This window comes from Cupressus sempervirens, chromosome 8 (assembly GCF_028749045.1).
Source record: "Cupressus sempervirens isolate cs-2001-9-10 chromosome 8, ASM2874904v1, whole genome shotgun sequence".
NCBI lineage: Eukaryota > Viridiplantae > Streptophyta > Pinopsida > Cupressales > Cupressaceae > Cupressus > Cupressus sempervirens.
This window is the reverse complement of record NC_143125.1, coordinates 475,520,145-475,541,356: the sequence shown is the minus strand read 5'-3', so window position 1 is coordinate 475,541,356 and position 21,212 is coordinate 475,520,145. Positions and strand designations below refer to the sequence as shown.

Here is a 21,212-nt window from a genome sequence, read left to right as displayed (position 1 = left end):
AAAAGACTCAAACATGTCAACAAGCAAAACACTTCAATATGCAATTTCGAATTTGGAGTTGGGAAAAAACCAAAACATGAAAATGAACCATTTCAAGAAAAATACACTTTCCATCGCAATAAAATCAACAAGTGTAAATCATCAAGCTAAAATGTGCATAAAATCAGCAAGATAGGAGCAAATTAATTAACAAGAAGGAAAATGTCCACTTCCATGATGATTATGTGCCAAAAATGGAGGGAAAAACTCCAATATTGGAAAATTCTCCAACAATGTTAGACCTTTTCAAACTTTGCAAGAGAAATCCATAAGGGTCAGCAAATGAGGCATTTTTGATGCACAATGCCAAAAATGTGCCGTAAGATTGATTGAACTTCCAACATTTTTAACAAATGCATGATCATGGGACGTTTTTGGGAAAAAATGTATATCAAATCTGCATGTTTGCAAGTCGTTTTTGTCATTTGAATGCAAAAACGTGCCCTTTGGTGGATCAAAGATGGATTTATGTGCCAAAACGCCTCTTTTCCAAGCAAAAATGTGAGCCAAAATGACAAATTTCAGGCCTTCTTCACCAAAATGTACCCTTGAATGAAGTCAAAAAAGACTTCTTTTTGCATGAGATCTCAATGTTTAATGCTTGGAAACACTTAGATTTGCAAAAACGACCCTAAGGGAGAAGATTTGAAGAAATTTCGTGGAAGAATCCAAGCAAAATCATCAAAAATGTGTTCTTTGGGGCCAAATGCATTAAGTTTTTACAAAAATGGATTTTTCAAGATCAAATACATATGTTTCAATGCAAAAAGCACCTTTTAGAGGTGATAGCATGTTTTAAAAATGTCATATGAAGCAAAACGCACCTTTTAGAAGCCATTACATGTTTTAATGGGCTCTTCGAAGGCAAAAACGCACCTTTTTGGTGCATATGCATGTTTTAAAGACATGCTTTTTGCCCAAAAATGGGTTTGGGAAGTGCAAATACATGTCTTCGGTGCAAAAACTCACCTTTCTAGTGTAAAGACATGTTTAAGTTACATGCATATGGAACTCAAGACAAAAGTTCACATTTTGGGTGCATATGCATATAACACATGTAGCTCATTTTTCTCATGTCATTGCACATTTTAAGTAAGTTTACATGCATGGCATCAAAAACATCCACTTTTAAGTGATTTTTACATGTAATGACATGAAAAAGGTCCACTTTTAAGTGATTTTTACACATTTAAGTGATTTTAATAAGCAATCGCAATTTAATTTTGATAAAATATTACTTAAGTGGGGCAGAAATTATATTTACATTATAATATTAACAATATAATGTGTAAATATAATTTAACAAATAATATTTACTAGAGCATTTGATTTAAATGTCAAAAATTAAATTGAACTATATAGTTAATATAATCACTTAAGTAAAAAATCAAAAAGCAACTCAACTTAAAAATATAACATAAAGTGGACTATAGTTACTTTAAGTGAAAATTTAGTTGATAAAGTAACTTAAAAACATAACAAAAGGTGAATTTTAGTTATATTTTTCAAAAAGTGAATGTCAAATTAAATATATAAAATGATATTGTTAATTTGTGTAGTTACATCAAAAAGGTCCACTTTTTGGGCACTAAAATGGCCATATTTTTTGATTACCAACTTGGATTAAGCCCTAAGATAGATCAAATCGAAGGGAAAACCAAAAGCAATGACTTGAACAAAACCAAATGACTAAAAACCAAGAAACACACTCAAAAATGAAGAAAAGGATGATGACGGCCTCAAAAATCAAGCACAAGCTCGACAAACAGAAAAAAAAGACTTGACGAAAGCCTTTCGTAAAAGGATTTGCTATGTGAATTGGAGTTGATTGATCAATCAACATTAAGTAATCAAATAACAAATTCAACTTAGAAAAATGTGAAACTAGTTTGAAAAAGTTTCGTACTCTTAACTGCATTTTGTGGTGACAAAATTGCATGTTATACACTTACATGTATTTTGACCAAAACTCTACCTCCAAGCCAAAATCGGACCCTCTAGGAGTGATTGCATGTTTTAAATATGCAATGCAGTTACATATCCAACCAAAATTGGGTTCTTTAGATGTATTTACATGTAACTCATTTCAAAAAAGAACATGTAATGAAGTTGCATCACTTAAGTTTTCTATTTAGTACATGTCTAATTGATTTATTGAGCAAATAGCACTTAATGGGGTCAAATATCATATTTACGCTATATATTTCACATATGATGTGCAAATATGTTTCAAAAAGTAACATTTCACTTAAATGTGTTTAAATAAAATATTAAAGTAAATCTCAACACTAAATTAGACTATAAAGTACACTATAATGACTTACATCACTTAAATGATTAATCTAAAGTGATAAAGTAACCTAAAAACATAACATAAAAATTATTTTAAGTTATATTTTTCAAAAAGTGCAACTCAATATTAGTATATAAGGTCAACATTTTAAATATGCAATCGGACTTTGAGAACCCATTTTTAGGCACTTAAACCTTGATAGCTTGTGACTGATAATTCCGATTAAGCCTCAAGACATTGAATCAAAGGAAAACCTGAAAGCAAGAGATTGAAGGAAAAAAAAAAGACTAAAGCAATCTAAACAAACACTCAAAAACACGACTTTGAAGGCCTCAAAATCAAGTATAGGCTAATCAACTGAAAAAATATAAAAGACTTGACGAGAGCCTTCAGTAAAAGGATTCATATATGGATTGGCCAATCAAATAGTGAATTATGTTAGAGAAATGTAAAATTTATTTGGGGGAATGTCTTCATTCACCATTCTTAATGAGATTGCATTTAGAATCTTGTGTACACTCAACTAACTTCCTAAAATCTCTTCAATGCACTTGCTCAATCCACTAGTGAATCCTGCAGTGAATCCACATTCATTGATTAGGGCTGCATCCAATCCTAATCTAAGAGGATATCGTCTCCAAGAAGTTTCATAGTCACTAGGACCATCAAAGCATAACCAAAACATAGAACTTTTGTATCGAGTACCTCCATCCCTTCGCAAAACCACTCATAACCATCCAGGGGAGACATATGGGAAAGACTTACATTATGAAACGACAACAGTAACGGTGGAAGCTAGAGCTTGCCATCATTTGGACATTCTATCAAAAATGCCACATAACTCTGCTATCATAATAACCCGATAAACTCCAGCAAAATCACCCAAGTAGTGTGGCACCAAGTGAGACTCATGACTTAGATTCTACATAACCAATACAAAGGAAAACACTGACAGGATAATAATAATACGGAAGGGGCAGGAATATTTTATTAAGAAGTGTTGAGATACACCTTTAACCCATCGAATAATAATATTTATAAGATATCCCCCAAACATACCATTTAATTTGTCTCCTTCGCCTATTGGGATGTATAAGAAATAGGATAAGTACTGGTAGCAGAGGTTATTCCTGGGGGGGGGGGCATGAGAGAAAAACAACCACGTCAAAAAATTAGCTCAATACTACAAGAAAAATTTAGGAACTTGATAACAATTGTTAATTTTTTGCATTTTTTACTCAATTATAAATTTTTAATATTACTAAATGTTTTTGGTAGATTTATGGTGGAAGAATTATGGTGTTAACATGCCTAATCTTCAAAAGATAGCCATTCATATTTTGTCCCAGCCATGTAGTGCTTCTAGGGGTGAGCGGAGTCGAAGTTTATTTGAGAGCATTCACATGAAGAAGAGAAATATGTCAACCCAGAAGCGCCTCAATGATCTTGTCTTCGTTTGGTACAGCCTCAGCCTTCACACTTGAAAATTGGAGGGTGTTTCACATGAAGCCATTCACTTGGACAAAATAGACCCATATGATAATTGGACCATTAATGAACAAAATGATAGTGATGATGCAATCCTTAATGAAGAAGATCTAGCAGAATTAGAGAGAGAAGCAATAGAAGCAGCAACACTGGATGATTCTCGATGAAATGGAGGACAAAGATAGGGACTTTGATCTTGAAGAATGAGAATCAACTCATCGTCAAGAAAGGTGCTCCATACCAAATGAAACAATATTAAGATATATTGTGGAGCGTAAAGCAATAGAAGAAAGAGCACATAGAAAAAATACAACCATTAGCCATAAAACTAAAAACAAAGCAAAGTGAATACAAGACCCCTCTACAAATATTGTGATAGAAGACCACCCCTTTTATACTACCATAGCTGGCCCTGTTACTGAAACTAAAGCACTTGTTACATACAAAAGAAAGGGGTCATTGGAATTGTATTACAAAATGAAAGTTGGCAAATTGCCAACATTGATGTGGCAAGATACTTTTATGTAAATGGGCTGCCTTTTAGTGTTGTTTTCTCCCAATAATAGAAGATGTTGAAACATGTCAATAACACTCTAAGAGAGTAGAAGGGCCCCATTAATGAGAGTATGAACCATCTTGCTAGATAGAGAGGTCAAGGAGATTGAGGATACATTGAAGCTTGTAAGGGATTCATGGATTGAGATAGGGGTATTGAGTGTTGCAAATTGGTGGAAAGATGCAAGAAATCATCCCTTGATCAATGCAATAGCGGTGTGCCTTAAAAAAGCAATGTTTTTGAAATCCATGGATTATGAGGGTCAAGTAAAAGATGGGTCATTTATTTATGATATTTCCATCTTTGTCATTCAGCAAGTCACAACTAGAAATGTTGTCCAAGTCATAATGGACAACACAAAGAATTATAGAGTTGTCGGTTTGTTGGTTGAAGAGCAATATCAACGTATCTTTTGGACACCTTGTGTGGTCCACTCACTCAAATCTTATGCTAGAAAAGGTTAGGAATAAAATTGGTGAATCAAAGAGGTGTATAAAGAGGTTGAGAACATTTAAATGTTCATCATGAATCACCACATTGTTGGGTGGATATTTTGCAACCAACAGTTTTGTTAAAATCTAGTTGCAAAATAGGATGACCAGCCATAATGTATGAGACAATGTCTCTTCTACCTAAAAGGGAAGGCTCCCCCTTCTCACCGTTCCTTGGATCAACTAAAGGTAAGCAAGAAGTTGAGAGATTTTGTAAAGGGTATTACCAATATTCTTTCCTCTAAAGTTTTAGAAAATAATCCACTTACCCGCGGAGCGAGGAATGGGCAAGATGAAACCTCTAACTACACTTCTATCTAAAGTTCTAAATGGTAATACCGATAAACCAACACCAACTCAAAGGCTGATTGAAAGTGTACGGGTTTGGTTCTAAGTCTTGTTTGTCTAATTTATGAGAAAAACCTCTACCATTAGGGCACAAAGACTTCTAGAAGTAGTGAAATGCTAACCATTTTTCATGAATTTGAGATGGTAACACAAGCTACAGTCAAAATTTCTAGTCTATGTATTACCACATCCGCTCCTAGTCAAAGCTTCGGCTCCGATTGCTTCTTAAATCACTATGCTCTATTTTTTAACACGATAATAATATGAATAAAAAACAATACGCACAAATTACAATCAAAGCTTCTAATTTTCTCTATTACAATTGCTTCCAGTCAAATCTTTGAATCCAATTGCTTCTTTTATTCACTTTTCTCCCAATTTGGTACAACGCAATCAAAGTTACACTTGCACAAGTTTGACAGAGCTTTCTTGCATAAAACAAAAGATGATTTTTACAATGAGAGGGCACTCCTTTATATAGGCAAAGGAGTGGAGAAAAAAGTGGGAGCAACTCAACCAACTTTGACCCGGTAAAACTAGGTGAGAAGAATTATTGGATTACATGTCATGAGGACATGCAATCAAATCACATGCGATTATATGCATTTGAGTTACATATGATCGGATTGCATGCAATCCATCTTCTGCATCTACAAAGCTGGAAAACACTTGAAGAGAATGTTGAAACTGTTGATTCTGAATGAATCCATCCTGTAGACTATCAACAAAAGCCTTGTAGTCCGTGATAATCGTGGGATTGGGAATTCTTGTATTTTGCCCCACTGCATTCTCTTTGATGAGTTTCTAGTTGTCATTTTGAAAACTTGATGTGATCAAGTTTTTCCTCATTCGACAGTTGTCGTGAATTCTTCTTTGTAGATTGGCACATTTTGGAGTCTTTGACACTTTGAACACCTTCTCTATGATGTCCGGATGTAAACTTGAAACAACTTTTCCACCAGCATCTAAAACTTTTTTTTTTGAAAGCAAAGTGTTTGGCGCATTCCCACACAAACTCGGGTTCTCGGACAGTCATTGGTAAAATGGAGACCAAATGAATTACTGCTTCTTTACATTCGAAGCACGCCTTCTTTATTGGATGTCTTCATTCTTTGAAGAAGTTTTGACATATCTTGAAAAGTATGCGGCAACATGAAGATGAAAACATCTTCCAATGAGATTGGATCCATAAAAAATTTGCGATTTGAGTTACAATGACGAATCCATGAGAGACAAGTGTTCGAAGTATGGATTAGATACTTATGAAACACATATGATGGTTGGAAATGAACCAGAAAACATATGTATTTGGGCGAAAAGGGCCAAAATCAGACTCTCAAGGGTGAATCGCATATGAGCAAAGATGGGCTTTTGTGGGTATGGCCAAGAATCCAAGTTGGGATGCATGTGGATGTGTACAAATGACAACATTGGTGTTTAAAAGTGTGCCCTTTACCATGTTTCTTTAGATGTAATTACAAGTAAAGTGATTTACATATATTTATTACTGAATGTAAACATGTAATTAGGTTTGGAGGATGGAATCACATGTGAATGTGGATGGAGGATGAGATTACATGTAAATGTGGATGAAGCATGAGATTACATGTAAATGAAAATGAATGTATTTGCGTATATTGGAAAATGGGTACAATTTGCTTTAGCAAGCATTAGTGGAATATGATATAATGCAATTGTATGAAAAGATGGAAAGTGGAATGGAGTGAAAATGCTCTCACATTCTTGGCAAAGAACTTGCAACCTCTTCAAAAGGGAGGAAAACAAAACAAGCAAACAACAAATGAAACTAAAAACAAAACAAAAGCATACCTTTGGTTTTTGACTCAAACATGTCAAAAAAACAAGTTGCTTTCTTATACAAATTTGAATTTAGAATTTGGGAAATTCCAAACACTCATAAATGGAAGTTATCATCTTATTTAAAGAAAAATTGCACAATACATGGCATATCTTTGGACAAATGTACAAAGATGAATGGAAATATGCAATGAAATAGCAAAGGATTGAAAACTTCAACTTACTTGGAGCCCAAAGAGCCAAATGTGGAAGATCGATAGGTTTGAAAGAAAGTTTCTCCTCCAATTTCGAATTTCTAACAAACTCTTTGACCTTTTGAATCCTTGCAAATGATGGCTTTGTATGAGACGTTTTTGCGTGTAAATGCCCAAAAACGTGATCTCAAACCTTCAATAGGTAAATGTTTTTGAAGAACACGTGCATTTGGACATTTTTTGAACAAAAATGTGGTCTCAAGCAGCAATGTCATGAATTGGTTTTTTCAAGGAAACTCAAAAACGTGATTCACAAAGGTGCTAGCAAGCATTAAAACTCAAAAATGCCCCTATTGATCCAAACGTATGGGCTGGAAATGCCATTTTCTGAGTGTTTTAACAAAAACGTGCCCTTTTCATGCAAAAATCTAGGTCGTTTTTGCAGAAACGTGGCTCTAAAATGCAAAAATCTGGGTCATTTTTGTCTTTAATATGCAGAATCATGAGCCCCAAATGCATGTACATGCATTAAAACTAAAAAATGCCCCCTTTTGATGGATTTCATGGCTTAAAAAGGAAGAAATCTGGGCGTTCTTGACAAAAACGTGCCCTCCATATGCATGAACATGAGTCATTTTTGGCTTCAAGATGCAAAATTGTGGTCTCCAAAATGCATATATATTGGTCATTTTTGACTTGTGAATGCAAAAATGTCTTCCCTAAATGCTAACACATGGATCTAAGTGTAAAAACTTGGCTCCAAAATGAAAAAACGTAAATGAAAACCCAAATTTCTGGGCGTTTTAAGCAAAAACATGCCCTAAAAATGCATGTATTCGAGCCGTTTTTTCTTGGGAATGCAAATCGTAGTCTCCACTAGCATTTGCATGTGTTGAAATGGCAAATTGGGGTCTATGGATGCTTTTACATGTTTAAGATGTATTCATATGATGGCTGGAAGTGCAAATCACACTCTCAAGACCTCATTACATATTTAAAATATGTAATACATGCCGTGTGTTTATGGACATTTTTGTCTTTGGAGTGCAAAAACGATGTCTTGGAGGGTGATTACATGAGTTTTGAATACAAAATCAGATTCTCCAAGACACATTACATATAAAATCCATTGGTTGGAAGTGCATTTACATGTAAATGGACTCTTAGAAGTCCATTACATATTTCAAATACGCATTTACATGTTTAAAATTGGACTCTAAATATGAATTTGCATATTTACATGTTTTAGTGCAAATCGCACTCTAGAAGGGCATTTGCATGTTTTAAAATGCATGAGATTTGGTCTCTTATGCAAATCGCACTCTAGAATTGCCTCCGCATGCTTTAAAAATTGTACAATAATAAAAGTAGTGCAAAATCACACTCTCCAAGGGTCATTGCATATTTTAAAAACAATGCATTTTCATGTCTTTGAGCCTTTAGATGCAAATCGCATTCTAGGAGACCCATTGCATGTTTTAAATTACATGCATTTACATGTTTTAGTATTTCAAAATGACTCTCTAGTGCAAAATCGCATTCTTTAGAGGCATTTACATATAAATGGGTTGGAAAACATGTATATGCACAACTTAAGTGATAAAATAAGCACATATCTAATTGATTTTTGAGATAACATCACTTAATTGGGTCGAAAATAACATTTACACTATATACTTTAGTTACTATGTGCAAATATCATTTCAAAAAGTAATATTTAACTTAGATGTTTTAAATAAAACATAAAGTAACTCAAAAATAAATCAAACTAAATAGTTAATAAAGTAACTTAAGTGGTAAATTTAAATGATGAAGTAACTTAAAAACATAACATAAAGTGAATTTATGTTATATTTTTCAAAAAGTGAATGTCAACTTGAAAATATAACATGATTTTTTAAATCATGCAATTGCATCTAGAGAGTCCAATTTTTGGGCACTAAAATGGTCATATCTTTTGACTACCAAGCCCGATTAAGCTCTAAGATATACCAAATCGAAGGGAAAACTGAAAGCAATGATTAGAGAAAAATCAAAAGATCAAAAGAAAACAAAAACGCACTCAGAAACACACAAAAAAGTACGTTAAAGGCTTCAAAAATCAAACATAGGCTCAACAAACAGAAAAACTAAAAGGACTTGACGAAAGCCTTCAGTAAAAAGATTCATTATATCAGTTGGGGTCAATTGGTTGATTAATGTCGGCCAATTGAATAATGAATCAACTCAAAGAAAAACAAAACTAAGTTGAAAAATATTCATATTGTTACCTACATTTTATGGTGACAAAATGCAAGAAAACAAACATGACTCAAGGAATATTCAGATTATTCTCACATTTGGAGCTATTGAAGGTAAGTGAACTTGAACTTATAGTTGTAATTTATTTACAAACATAATTAGTATTTTATAATTTCTGATTTTCACAATTTGATTGTGTAATGTGTATTCTTTTTTAAAGTATGTCTCTAATAGTTGTATTTGTTTTTCTCCATTTTCCATTATAGGTTGCAGAGACCCATTTTGCATCGAACTTAATTGTCTTGAGATGATTTATGCAAGTGAAAGTGGCATTGCAATATGGTAGTCAGCAATAATTGGTCCATATGTAGGCAAAGCAACACTACAAGGGCAACCAAAATTGCGCAAAGGATATTGGATGACTCATGGTGGGAACATGTGGAGTATCCTGAGAACTTCTTCAAACAATTGCAAGCAATTTTGTAGAACGATGGAACAAGATGACCACTTCTCTACATTTTCTCTTCTATGCATTGACACAAAAATATTATAGCACGAACATGTGGAGTATCCTGAGGAGGACTTCTTCAAACAATTGCAAGCAATTTTGTAGAACGATGGAACAAGATGACCACTTCTCTACATTTGCTTGTCTATGCATTGACACAAAAATATTATAGCACCCAATATATTGATCTATTTGGAAGGCTGCCACCATATAGAGATTTAAAAGTGTCTGATGGGTACAAGGCAGCATTTGAAAGATTCTTTCATGATGATGACATACGAGATTTTATTATAGATGAGTTAATAGAGTTTGTGAATGCAAGAGGTCTAAGTAACAATGTTGTTCGTCATCATTTAGGAAGAATCCACATAGTTGGTGGTACCTTCATTGCCAAAAATTCCAAACGTTGCAGCCCCTTGCAATCAAAAGTATATCACAAGTTTTATTTTAAAAGTTTTAGTTTACTTGGTCTTCATAAATTGCTAGTAATTTTTATTTTACAAGATTAATAATTTTATTTTAATTGTTTACTTTATCTTGTCTTCATAGGTTACTAATTCATTTGCATCAAAAATAAATTGGAGCACATAATCTTTCATCCACTCAATAGAGCACAATAGGTTGCAATCAAAAAGAGCACACAACTTCGTATGTATGCATTGCAACTTGCATCTCGTCTCACACAAGAATAAGGAATACAAAGAAGGGAAGATGAAGATCTGGGATATAAATGTAGAGTTTGCAAACTTGGATGTTTCCACTTCTTAGCTTGTACTTGCTGAATTTGAAAATTTTAACACCAATAATGTTATTCGTGCAGCTGATCCTATTGGCCTTAGCACTGCTCGTCAATCAACTAATGTCAAATAGAAGAAGAAGATGATAAGATAAAAATATTAATGTCCAACAAAAAACAACAAAAATTTATGGGACTGAGCATACAAACAAAAGAGCCGAACAAAGCAAGAGCACCAAATGGTGTCTGAGAAGAAACAAAACAAGACGCGAAACTAGAAAAACCAAGGTAAGGACTAAGGATCCTTCCTTGGTACAAAGAAATCAGTCACAGAAGGGTATAACCGTGGACGATCTAGAGCCTTAATCATTGTCGAGAACCTTGGAGGAGTGTCGCTGCCTGGAAAGACTGGTGCAGTGTTCGACCGATCTGAAGCGAGTGATACTAGATGGCCTTTATGCGCCCCGTGGTGGAGACAGGGGGGAGAAAAAGGCGGTGATGCGCTGGTCTGAGATATGGCCCTGAGGTATGAGTGACTGCAGAGTATGCTCACGGAGTTGGGTGGCCTCCCGTAGGTAAAGTGCAAGGGGTCACTAGTCAATATAGTTGAAGAACGCTAAAAGAGAAAAGCAATCTCTAAAAAGGCAGTAAAATCTCCCTCTGATCTCATAGTAGATAGGACAGCGAAATATAAATTGAGTCTCAATCTCAACCTCTGCCAAAGTACACAATCGACAGATCCGGTCCCCTCTATCCATATGGTGATCGGTCTAAACCCGAAGATGGTGGGAGCCAACTTTGAAGGAGCCCAAAGGGAAACGCAAGGCATGAATCCAACGTCGATAAAGGTACGCAGGGCGAACAATAATACCATTCTGAATCTCAAGAAAATGCTCAGCATAAAAGGCCATCTTTAGACATAATCCACCGAAGGATTACGCTAGGTAGTGATAATGTAGTGTCTATAGATATCCTGTCTGACATGCTCATTCAACTCCTGCCCTGAGGAAAGGAGGTAAGCAGGAGCATCCAGCGAGAACTGATAAGGAGGAAGACGATTAATCTCAATCCCGATCGAACTCAACAAAGAGATGGCCTGGGCGTACCAATAGCGAGATCTAGTGCTAGTGTCAAATCTCATAACAGTAACAAAAGAACAATATGCCAAATGAGAGTATTTGTGTCGATCGACAACCGAATCCCTAAAGCCTTGAAGCCGATGGACAAACCAGATCAAGTCAAAAATGGCCGTAAGTTTGAAAGGATGAGCTCTAAACTTGGCCAAGACAATGTTGTGGGGGGTGAGTATGTGACATCTAATGATACGTCGTAAAAGCAACGTCTAAACACACTCTATAGAGGCCCAATCTGAAGCAAGAAGAGAAGGTCCTCAAACCACCGAGCTATACAGAACGGTCGATCGAACCAAGGAGTCCAAGAGGGACAACTTGGACGAATATCAATAAATTTTTAATCCATTAGTTGAACTTGAAAACTTGAACTTGATGTTGTGATTTATCAGTTGACATTTCAATGTTTTAAATCTGTCATGTTGAGCTTGAAGTATATGATGCTATGATGGTATGATCATGATTCATGATGTTGTGATTACAAGTTTATGGTGTTTTTGTTGTTTAAATTTTTTTTATGATACTACATGACATTCTTATCTTAACTCATACTTCTAGGATGCATAAATATGTATGTATATATATTTTAAATGTTTTTTGTACTAACGAACCCAAATGCTTTTCGAATATTGTGCCCTATCGACGAACCGGTTCTTTAAAAGTTAACACCAAACTTGAACCTAAATTTTAACTGGCAATGTAGCATTTTTGTAAAAAACTATGGTTATTTTCTTTTGCAGAGTCCTTGTCAAGTCCTTACTTGGTTTACAAGCCTAAGTCCAATTTTTTGGTATGGCGGGTCTGAGGCGAGTCCAAGTTTTTCAACTATGATGCTACATACCAGCCCACCATACAAATGTCCCCATTTAAGTCCATATTGGAATGTACTCATTAATTCAATGGGATTAGATCCTTTAAGCTAAAAGACACATTAAAAGAGATCTCAAACATACAAATATAGTTGAAGGACAATATGCCTATGAATGTCAACCAATTGAAGCAACAAGAAAAGTAATTGAAGACAAAGTGTAGCTTTGAAGTGGGGATTCTGATGTTTATACTATAACATCCACACAAGCGACACTATAGGTTGAGGGAAAACAAAAGCTCCTACCATAGAACTATCCATCATACAAGGTTCTAGCTTAGATCTAAGAAGTGACATACATTTTATATCCCAAATAATGGAAGATGTTGTTGGGAGGTTGGTGCCTCCGCCCCCTCTAGGTGGAGGTATTGTTTGTAGACTAATGGATTTGTGACAAGTGCTTAACCACCTCCTGCGGATCCTTGTCTCTGGTTGTTGTGACTTTCATTGACAGCTCGAGCTTTTAATGTAACAGCAACAATGATTCTGACAGATCTCACTTTGTGTTCAATGTGTCATGTCTACAACAATGGTGGTAGCTTGCATTGTACAGAAAGCAAAAAGGCTAGCCAAAGATGAATATGTAAAGCTTGTCTTGGAGCTAGAAGGGATAATCAAGAAAGAAGTGAGAGTTGCATAATAAGACAATCTAGTCTTAGAAGATCAAGTGGAATGATACTCATGGAAGACTCCAAGCTTGAAAATGAACAATTCATGTGAAAATATCCAAACTAGTGATGATTTTAAAAAACATCCCCAAAATGTAAGGGCTTCAAAGAAAAGAAAAAAGACAAAAAGTTCACATACTCATTCTTATGCTTTGTAAAGTCGCATTGTTTGGTGTAATGATTTGGGGTATATTTGTTAGTGGTCATGCGTTCATTCCTCAACATTTATGTTGTTTATATGTAAAAGTAAAGCTCAATATCTTTTATCTCTCATATCTCTTGAGAGATTGCCCATAATAGAGATATTATTTCATTTTAGTACTTGATCCTAGCATTATTGTTACTATTTAAAGTCATTTTTTTATCAAGCTAGGATTCATAAAAGTTAAAATCATGGTTAAGTCAGGTTCCCTTTTCCATTGAGGATATAACAAGGTATCCAGGAAAGCTTTATAATATGCATTTCTTTCAATCTTATTTTGTCAATACAATTTACAAAACTGTCATTCTGTGAGTACTCGTGTTCAGATTTAAATTTGCATGTTGCAACCTGTCTCAGTCAGCAAATGCCCCCATATTTATTTCTATTATTCATATTTTCCAAATTTATTTCCTACAAATAGTATAGGAATGCTGAAACATTCAAACTAGGATTTAAAAATGGACCAGAACTCCAAAGTGTGCCTAAAAAACCCCAAATACGGAAATCAAGGAGTGCAAGAATCGTAGTTCTACAAAGCTTGACACTCAGAAAAAATCCAATTGAGAAATTAACACAAGGATGGCTTTTGAAAAGAGAATATGAAATGATGGGAACAACCAAGTAGAAGCAATGAAATTTCTTGACACATATCTCTTTTGCACATATAAAGCTTAGGGATACCTGAGTGACAAGTGCATAGAGTGGTAAGGTACTGTAGCTGCATAGGAATTGTCCAGAAAACCTGTTTATCCATATTACAATAAGATACTAAAATAGAACCAATAAACAAAAGAACCATATCTTCCATAAAGAAAAGGATATTACAAAAATGAGGCTTCAGCTGACTTCATACCCCAATACTAGACGTATATATACAAGCAGGTGATGATGGAGAAAACAAGAATCATAACCAAATTGCCACTGCAAAAGTGCAGAAGTGCAAACATGAACCAAAGTATAAGGGTTGATCTCAAAGATGCATTCGTATAGAATCTTTCAACAAAAACACTATGAGAAAGTAATTGTTGAAGTTGAACACAACGAATGACAATAATCTTAGAAGTTCAGAATATCCATGGTAAACGGACAAAAAGTGTCAATAGGAAAACAACAACCTTTAATAAGAAAAACAAAGTACATACCCAAAACCAAAAGAAGGAAGCCAATTCAAATGCATTCTACAAAAGACACACCAAAGAGCACATTAGTCTTCTTCTAAATACATGATACATACGATAATAATAATAAATAAATAAAACTCTATCTCCTATCTCTTAAATACCTGAAAGAGAATGAAATGGATCAATGATAGAAGCAACTCTGGCCTGTTGAACCAAAAGAGTTCATCACGAGGTTTCAATTTTGTGCCCACAAAAGATTCACTTATTCCTGTATTCTCTAAGGCAAGTGTTGCAATTACATGCTGTAGCTTTGCTCCCACAAGAAGGACAAGCTACATGCACATTTACTAAAATTAATACTTCTGGAGTACTAATACTTAAGGAATAACTCTCAGAAATTAAAATTTATTGGAGCATACTCTATTATGAGTCTACTTACTGTAATAGGGATAATAGATATCCAGAAGTACAGATTGGACCCTGCATTATCAGAAAACTGGCTATGAGAATGAATTTCAAATTTTATAAACCAATTTATTCAAGAAGAAAATCTGACAATACTGTAATAATAAATATACAATTTATATCCTACAGCTATTGAATGCAACATTACTATCTTTGTGCAAACAGGAAATAGAAACTCACTAGATTTGCTTAGTCTCCCAATGAACTATTCTGAAAGCTGGACATTTTTTTTAATGAATAACGATATAACATACAAAGCACAATATCAAAAAATAAATTTAGAGCATAAACTCACCATTCACATTGCATAGCATAAAAGCTATAACAAAACCCCAGAGTGGTGCACTGCTCACAAGATTCCACATGAATTTGATTAATATATATAGATTTAGTGACATTCTTAAAAAGTTAAAAACGTGTCATAAATCTGAAATTAAAAGATGAAACAGCAGCTCCATGAACTAACATTTCCATAGCCAACATTTTGATTAAGGATAAATGCCGCCTACCTGATTCCAACTATTTCTTTGAACTCATCCTCCATAGAATGGATCATATAACTATGAAAATCATACTTTAATGTCAAGTTATGATTCTGCAGCATAAATTAGATTATTTTATGTCAAGAAAAAACAGGATATTTAATATGCATAATTCAAAACATAAATCTGTTTGACAATAAAATATTTTTGTTTGCTCAAACATAACCATCACGGAGAAAATCAAAATAATATACTAAGAAACGTTTACAACAATTTTACAACTTTAAGGAGACTGAAATAATTCATTAAGAAAATACAAGTCAAGGATCTGTTAAGTTTTTTGCAGAGTTCTAAAACATTTTAAAATGTATATAGAGATGATGACTGATTTGCGCTAATGTTACAGATAAAAAAGTATACAGTAATTAACTCGCAAAAAGAGACAAGACTGGCTTCATGAGAAGAGAGAGATTCAAGGAGAAGAATAACAAAGGTAAGACTCATCTTCTGATGTTTGTTGAAGTTTACAAGCAATTTTGAAGAATTGTATGATGATTGTTCAGAACAGCGAGTGCATACCTTCGACCCTTGAGCCTTACCAGCTCAAAATCAAAATCACTCTTACAATTAAACTCTTGAGGAACTATAATGCGTGCATATTGAGCGAAGTAGTTGAAGGATCATTCTGAACTTACCGTTATGAAGCCAAATCTAAGACTTACGTAATCAGCCCGCGTCACTGATTTGCCAAATTGGCGAAAGAAACATGTCTGCATATTTACAATTGAAACTGTTAGAAGAAAATTTATAGCCACTAGTTTGTGAAATGCAAAAAAGAAAAACATGGATTTGATCCCTAATATTTGGAAGTAATTTACCAGAAGTCCAAAAGTCATTGGGCCTCAAGATGAATAATCTTACCACCCAAACAAAGAATCTATTCCTGCTCCATGAATTTGAACTTGAAGTGTAAAATTCTACAAATGTTATTTGCCGCTTCATGGTCAATTCCCTGGTGCTCTCTAGAAGAGTTTACATTGATGCAGCTAAGTCTCGTCAGTTAAGAAGCAAAACACCATTCCAATGAAATTTATTAGACTGGAAACAGCACCAATCAATCTTGTTACATACAACATGAATATGCATACAACTAAGTAAATTTTGTTGATACATTTTTGATATATTAGTTGTGTGTTCAATATGGCTACATGACCTTTTAGAAAGATGATTCCAACAATGCTAAAAAGTTTAAAGCTGTAGACCAATCAAGACAAGGAAAAAAACATAACAGCTCTTCGAGTCCCAGCTAAAACATAGACAAACCACAAAAAGGGGTGTATGAAACCACCTCACACAACACATTTACACTAGAGCAAGAGTGTCACCTTTCTCAATCTCCAAAATCCCAAGCTCCAAAAAACCTTTCCCAATAGCCCTAGTAATCCCATACTTGAAGACTGTCAGTTGGTTGAGAAGACTCTAGATCTCAAGGCATACATATTACATACCCAAGGCTGACCCATAAAATTTCAATATGTAGAGATAGGTCTTGGCTAAAAAGGGCAAGATACTCATACTTTTAATGAAAAGACAATAGAGGAAGCCTTGCAAAACCCAAGGACACTCTCCAGAAATTAAGTGCACCCCTCTATAATAGTCTACTCCCCCTCTAAGTTGATTGTAATAACCCTGTCTAGTTACAGCTAAATTAAGCATCAATTTTTTTCACATTTCAATGGTTTGACATTTTGTCAAACACTTGGCAAGCAGCCCAATTACCAGTGAATATATGATGTCTTCAATTTTCAAACACAATATCAGGATGTACAGAAAACTTATCACAAATTCATTTAATTTTGGCCTTATAAGTTTTGCATAAATAAATATCAAATGCCAATAAACAATTCTGAAATGATTCACACCAGCCTTTGAATTCATTCATCAACAAACCATATAGCAATATTATGAAAATGGAATTTAATTGTTGGCTGATTATAAATCAGAATTTCAAGCCAGCCTGCTTACTTTCAAAATATGTAATATTAACTGAATTTTACAAATTAAGAACCTAGTCTTTGCCGTAGAATGTAATTGCAAAGTCAAACTGAAAGCTGCCTGGTCCAATTTCAATCTGGCATTCACAATCTACCCTTACAAATGCTGCCCAAAACAAACTCCAATCTGCAGACTAAACCCTCGTCCAGCAACAGAGAAATTATAATATTCAATTGTATAAATGCTCCTCAAACACAATTAATATAGAAAGAGGAGATGATAATAAAACTCAAAAGTCCACAATACCTCAGTTGTGGATTCTCGAAATTAAATCTACAATACTTCAATTGTAGATCCCAAACCCTTATACTTCAGCAAGGGCACAAACTTCAAACTCAGAAATGTCACAAAGACAACAAAAGCAAAATAAGATAATAAAATAATTGGATGCTTTACTCATCAAATGGGCTCATATTTATAATCTCAAAATGGCACAAAGTTTCCCAAATGAACTTCACTTAAGAAGCTTCCTACACACAACATGAAAATATAATAAAGTGCCATTATAATCTGATTTATTAATTGCTTTTGGCTTTGAAAATGACCTTTTCCACCATAACTTAAAGTTTTGACACGTAAGGCCATTGTCTCTTGTTACCATAATTTAAAACTTTTTGTCCTGGTTCCAACGAGCTATGATACTGAGGTGACCAACCAACAACACTATCAAAAATAGCAACCTCAGTGTATTTATATGAGTAAAAATAATAATTCACTCATCTTGCGAAAACAACTAAAGAGGCATTAGAATCAAAATCTGACAACAACAAAGTGATCTTGATGATGAAAGATGATGAATGAACTTGACGGGGTGACTTACTATAAATAGACGCTCCCTCCAAGATTCTTAGAGCTCAAACTGGAAGCCCGAAATAAAAATTGAGAGCATCCTCCAACTCTAACTCAACTGAACTCATCGGAACCAACAGATTGACTTACTATAAATAGTAAGTCCCTCAAACAGAGCCAAAACACACCATAGGCTACTGGAAAACCTATAACCACACAACTGAGACCCTCAAATCCCATTGCCAGCTCACGAGGGTCGCAATGGTGAACTGACCTGGCCAACTGTAGGAACCTGCTAAAAATGGGGACATTACAGTCCTCCCTCCCTAAGATTGCTTGTCCCAAAGCAATCCCGAAGCAAAATGAACATCACAATCGCCTTGGATCCCAAAGGTAGAACTGCGTATCCCTGTTGTGTACAAGAAACTCTTGTAGCATCAACACCCAAATAACTGATATGAATGACAGAATCATTTGGAAACTAACTGTAGACGTTGATGATAATGACAAACCATCGAAACTCAATCCAACTAAAATACCAACTTTGTCCACACCTAAGTCCCCATCAAACTAATACTCACACCCAACTGCATTGTGGAGATGGTAACAACCATAGGTAATTGAAACACTACCACCAACACTAACCTCTGCCAAACTGTCTCGGGTGTGTAGATACTGCAAGGGGTCTAACTTGCAGCTATCAATCCCATCTACAAAAGATGGTGCTAACCCATGCCATAATGGATGGTATGAAACTGGAGCCAACCCACACCGACATGAAACCAAGTCCTCTACCTATGGGTCAAAAGAAAAGTGATGAGCACTCCTTATAGTGTAATGCCGATAAAAACTCCCGACCTCTATCAAGGGCTCATCATCATCAAATAAGGAATTAGAAGATGGCCCCAATCTCTGACTCCGAACTATTGGTCGAGAAGGATCCTGAGCAACCCTCTCAGCAAACCCAACCTCGAAATTCCTATGGGGAAAAATAGTAGACAGAGTCTCTACAATCTTTCCCACCAACCTCTAAATAGTACGAGAGCCTCAGAGAGAGTACCCTCAAACATTCTGTATGAATCCTCCCTCACATCTGAACTCTCCAACAAATACTCCATGAAGAACTCTATGCAGTAGAAATTATATATGGAAGCATCAACCTGCTCCCCTACGACCCATAGTTGATCCCTCTGAAAATGTGGCACTTCCAACTATCCAATGCTATTAGCTGTATGAGATGAAGAAATAGATTCGCTTCCAGTAGAAGGAAGCGAATCAGCATGGGAGTCCAACTCCCCTGATACTCTCATCTCATCTGTATCTACTGCACCCATAGATGTGTCGGCCACATCATCACGTCCATCATCCCCAACTGTAGAAGCAAACTCACCACCAGCCACAATATGCAATAGAACTGGATCTGGGGCTGGTGTGGTACAAACATGCTCCAACTCCACGGTCACCTCATCCAATCGTGACTATGACTCTTGAAGAGCCCACTGAGTACATTGAAGAGAGTCCACAGTCACCTCAAGCTCTTGGGTGAGCTCCACCACCTCCTCTTTCTCTAACAATGTCTCATGATAGGTGCTACCCCACTCCAGAAGGTAATCCCGACCAGCAACTAGCCGCGAGTAATTATGCTTCAAGATCCTAACAGCTTCTTGAAGTGTATGAACCTCTACTAGAGAAAGAGTACTATCACCGTGCTCATCAGTAATAGGAGCACCCCAATTAGATGTAGCTAGCATCTAATAGACAACATCATGATGCCCAAGAGATGAAGAAATGTCACTATCACTCTCCTTCAGCTGACTAGTCACATGATGTCTTTGTAACCCCTGACTCCTATGCAATCTCTCTGTCTCACTAACTGCACTGTGATAAGAAACTGAATCAGAACTGCCCACCACAAGATCACTCATACGTGTGCCATCAACCTTGCACAACTCCACATGCAAGATACAACTACTAGGTACCTCAACCAACTCCTCATCCGAAGAAATGGAAGCCCTCGCAATATCAATTTCCTCGCATGTCTCAGCTTCCACCTCAAATGTAAGATCATGTAAACATCAATCCTGGGACTCATCAAAAACCTCCTCGAAGCCATACCCAATGCAGCTCATAGTATCATCAGATGTGTCCATACCATATGCATCCACATCTCCCGACTTCGTTGTGACACCTATATCACCAACATCATAGTTGAGTGACTCCATACGTGCCTTAGTCCCACCTAAGGAAGCAACTGCCTCATGTACTGGAGCAACACTACAATAGCTGACATATAAGTCGCCAATAACAACTCCCTCCTCCGGTGAGTTTGACAAGTCAATAACAACATCATCAACTACCTCTAAACTAACCATAGTGACTACTTTGGGAGCCTCAACCTGTTGAAGCTCAGTGCTCCTATCCATCACAAGCACAACCACATGTCCCTGCAAAACTAGTCCATCATCTATACTGCGGATAGGACTAGCAGGTGTCATACTAAATGAAGGAACGTCATCATCACAGATACCTGTCGAGGAAAACTCAAGCTTCTTTCCCTGCAACCTCAATGTTGACCTTCTAAAGGCAGAAACCATATACCTTGTCGCCCTCTCAACTGTCACTGGATCTGACAAGCTCTTCGCCAACCTCTGTTGATGAAGCTTAAGTTTCTCCATGCTCTCCTGCAAAGCATTCATTTTTATGCTAAATTCCTCATTCCT

The 21,212-nt window shown here is 35.6% G+C and overlaps 1 protein-coding gene across 2 annotated transcripts in view; it reads right to left on the bottom strand.

The window, feature by feature from the left end:
* Positions 1-21,212, bottom strand: part of LOC149543297 (MLO-like protein 14) — a 119,940-nt gene that overhangs the window by 52,352 nt on the left and 46,376 nt on the right. For both annotated transcript variants that reach the window (XM_089798134.1, XM_089798135.1), the window contains 9 exons: positions 16,570-16,670; positions 16,344-16,418; positions 15,676-15,761; positions 15,462-15,511; positions 15,141-15,181; positions 14,863-15,033; positions 14,723-14,758; positions 14,434-14,501; positions 14,262-14,322 (listed from right to left, as the gene is read on the bottom strand). In XM_089798134.1, the coding sequence (XP_089654260.1) occupies positions 14,262-14,322; positions 14,434-14,501; positions 14,723-14,758; positions 14,863-15,033; positions 15,141-15,181; positions 15,462-15,511; positions 15,676-15,761; positions 16,344-16,418; positions 16,570-16,670 (689 nt within the window). The remainder of the gene's footprint in view (positions 1-14,261; positions 14,323-14,433; positions 14,502-14,722; positions 14,759-14,862; positions 15,034-15,140; positions 15,182-15,461; positions 15,512-15,675; positions 15,762-16,343; positions 16,419-16,569; positions 16,671-21,212) is intronic.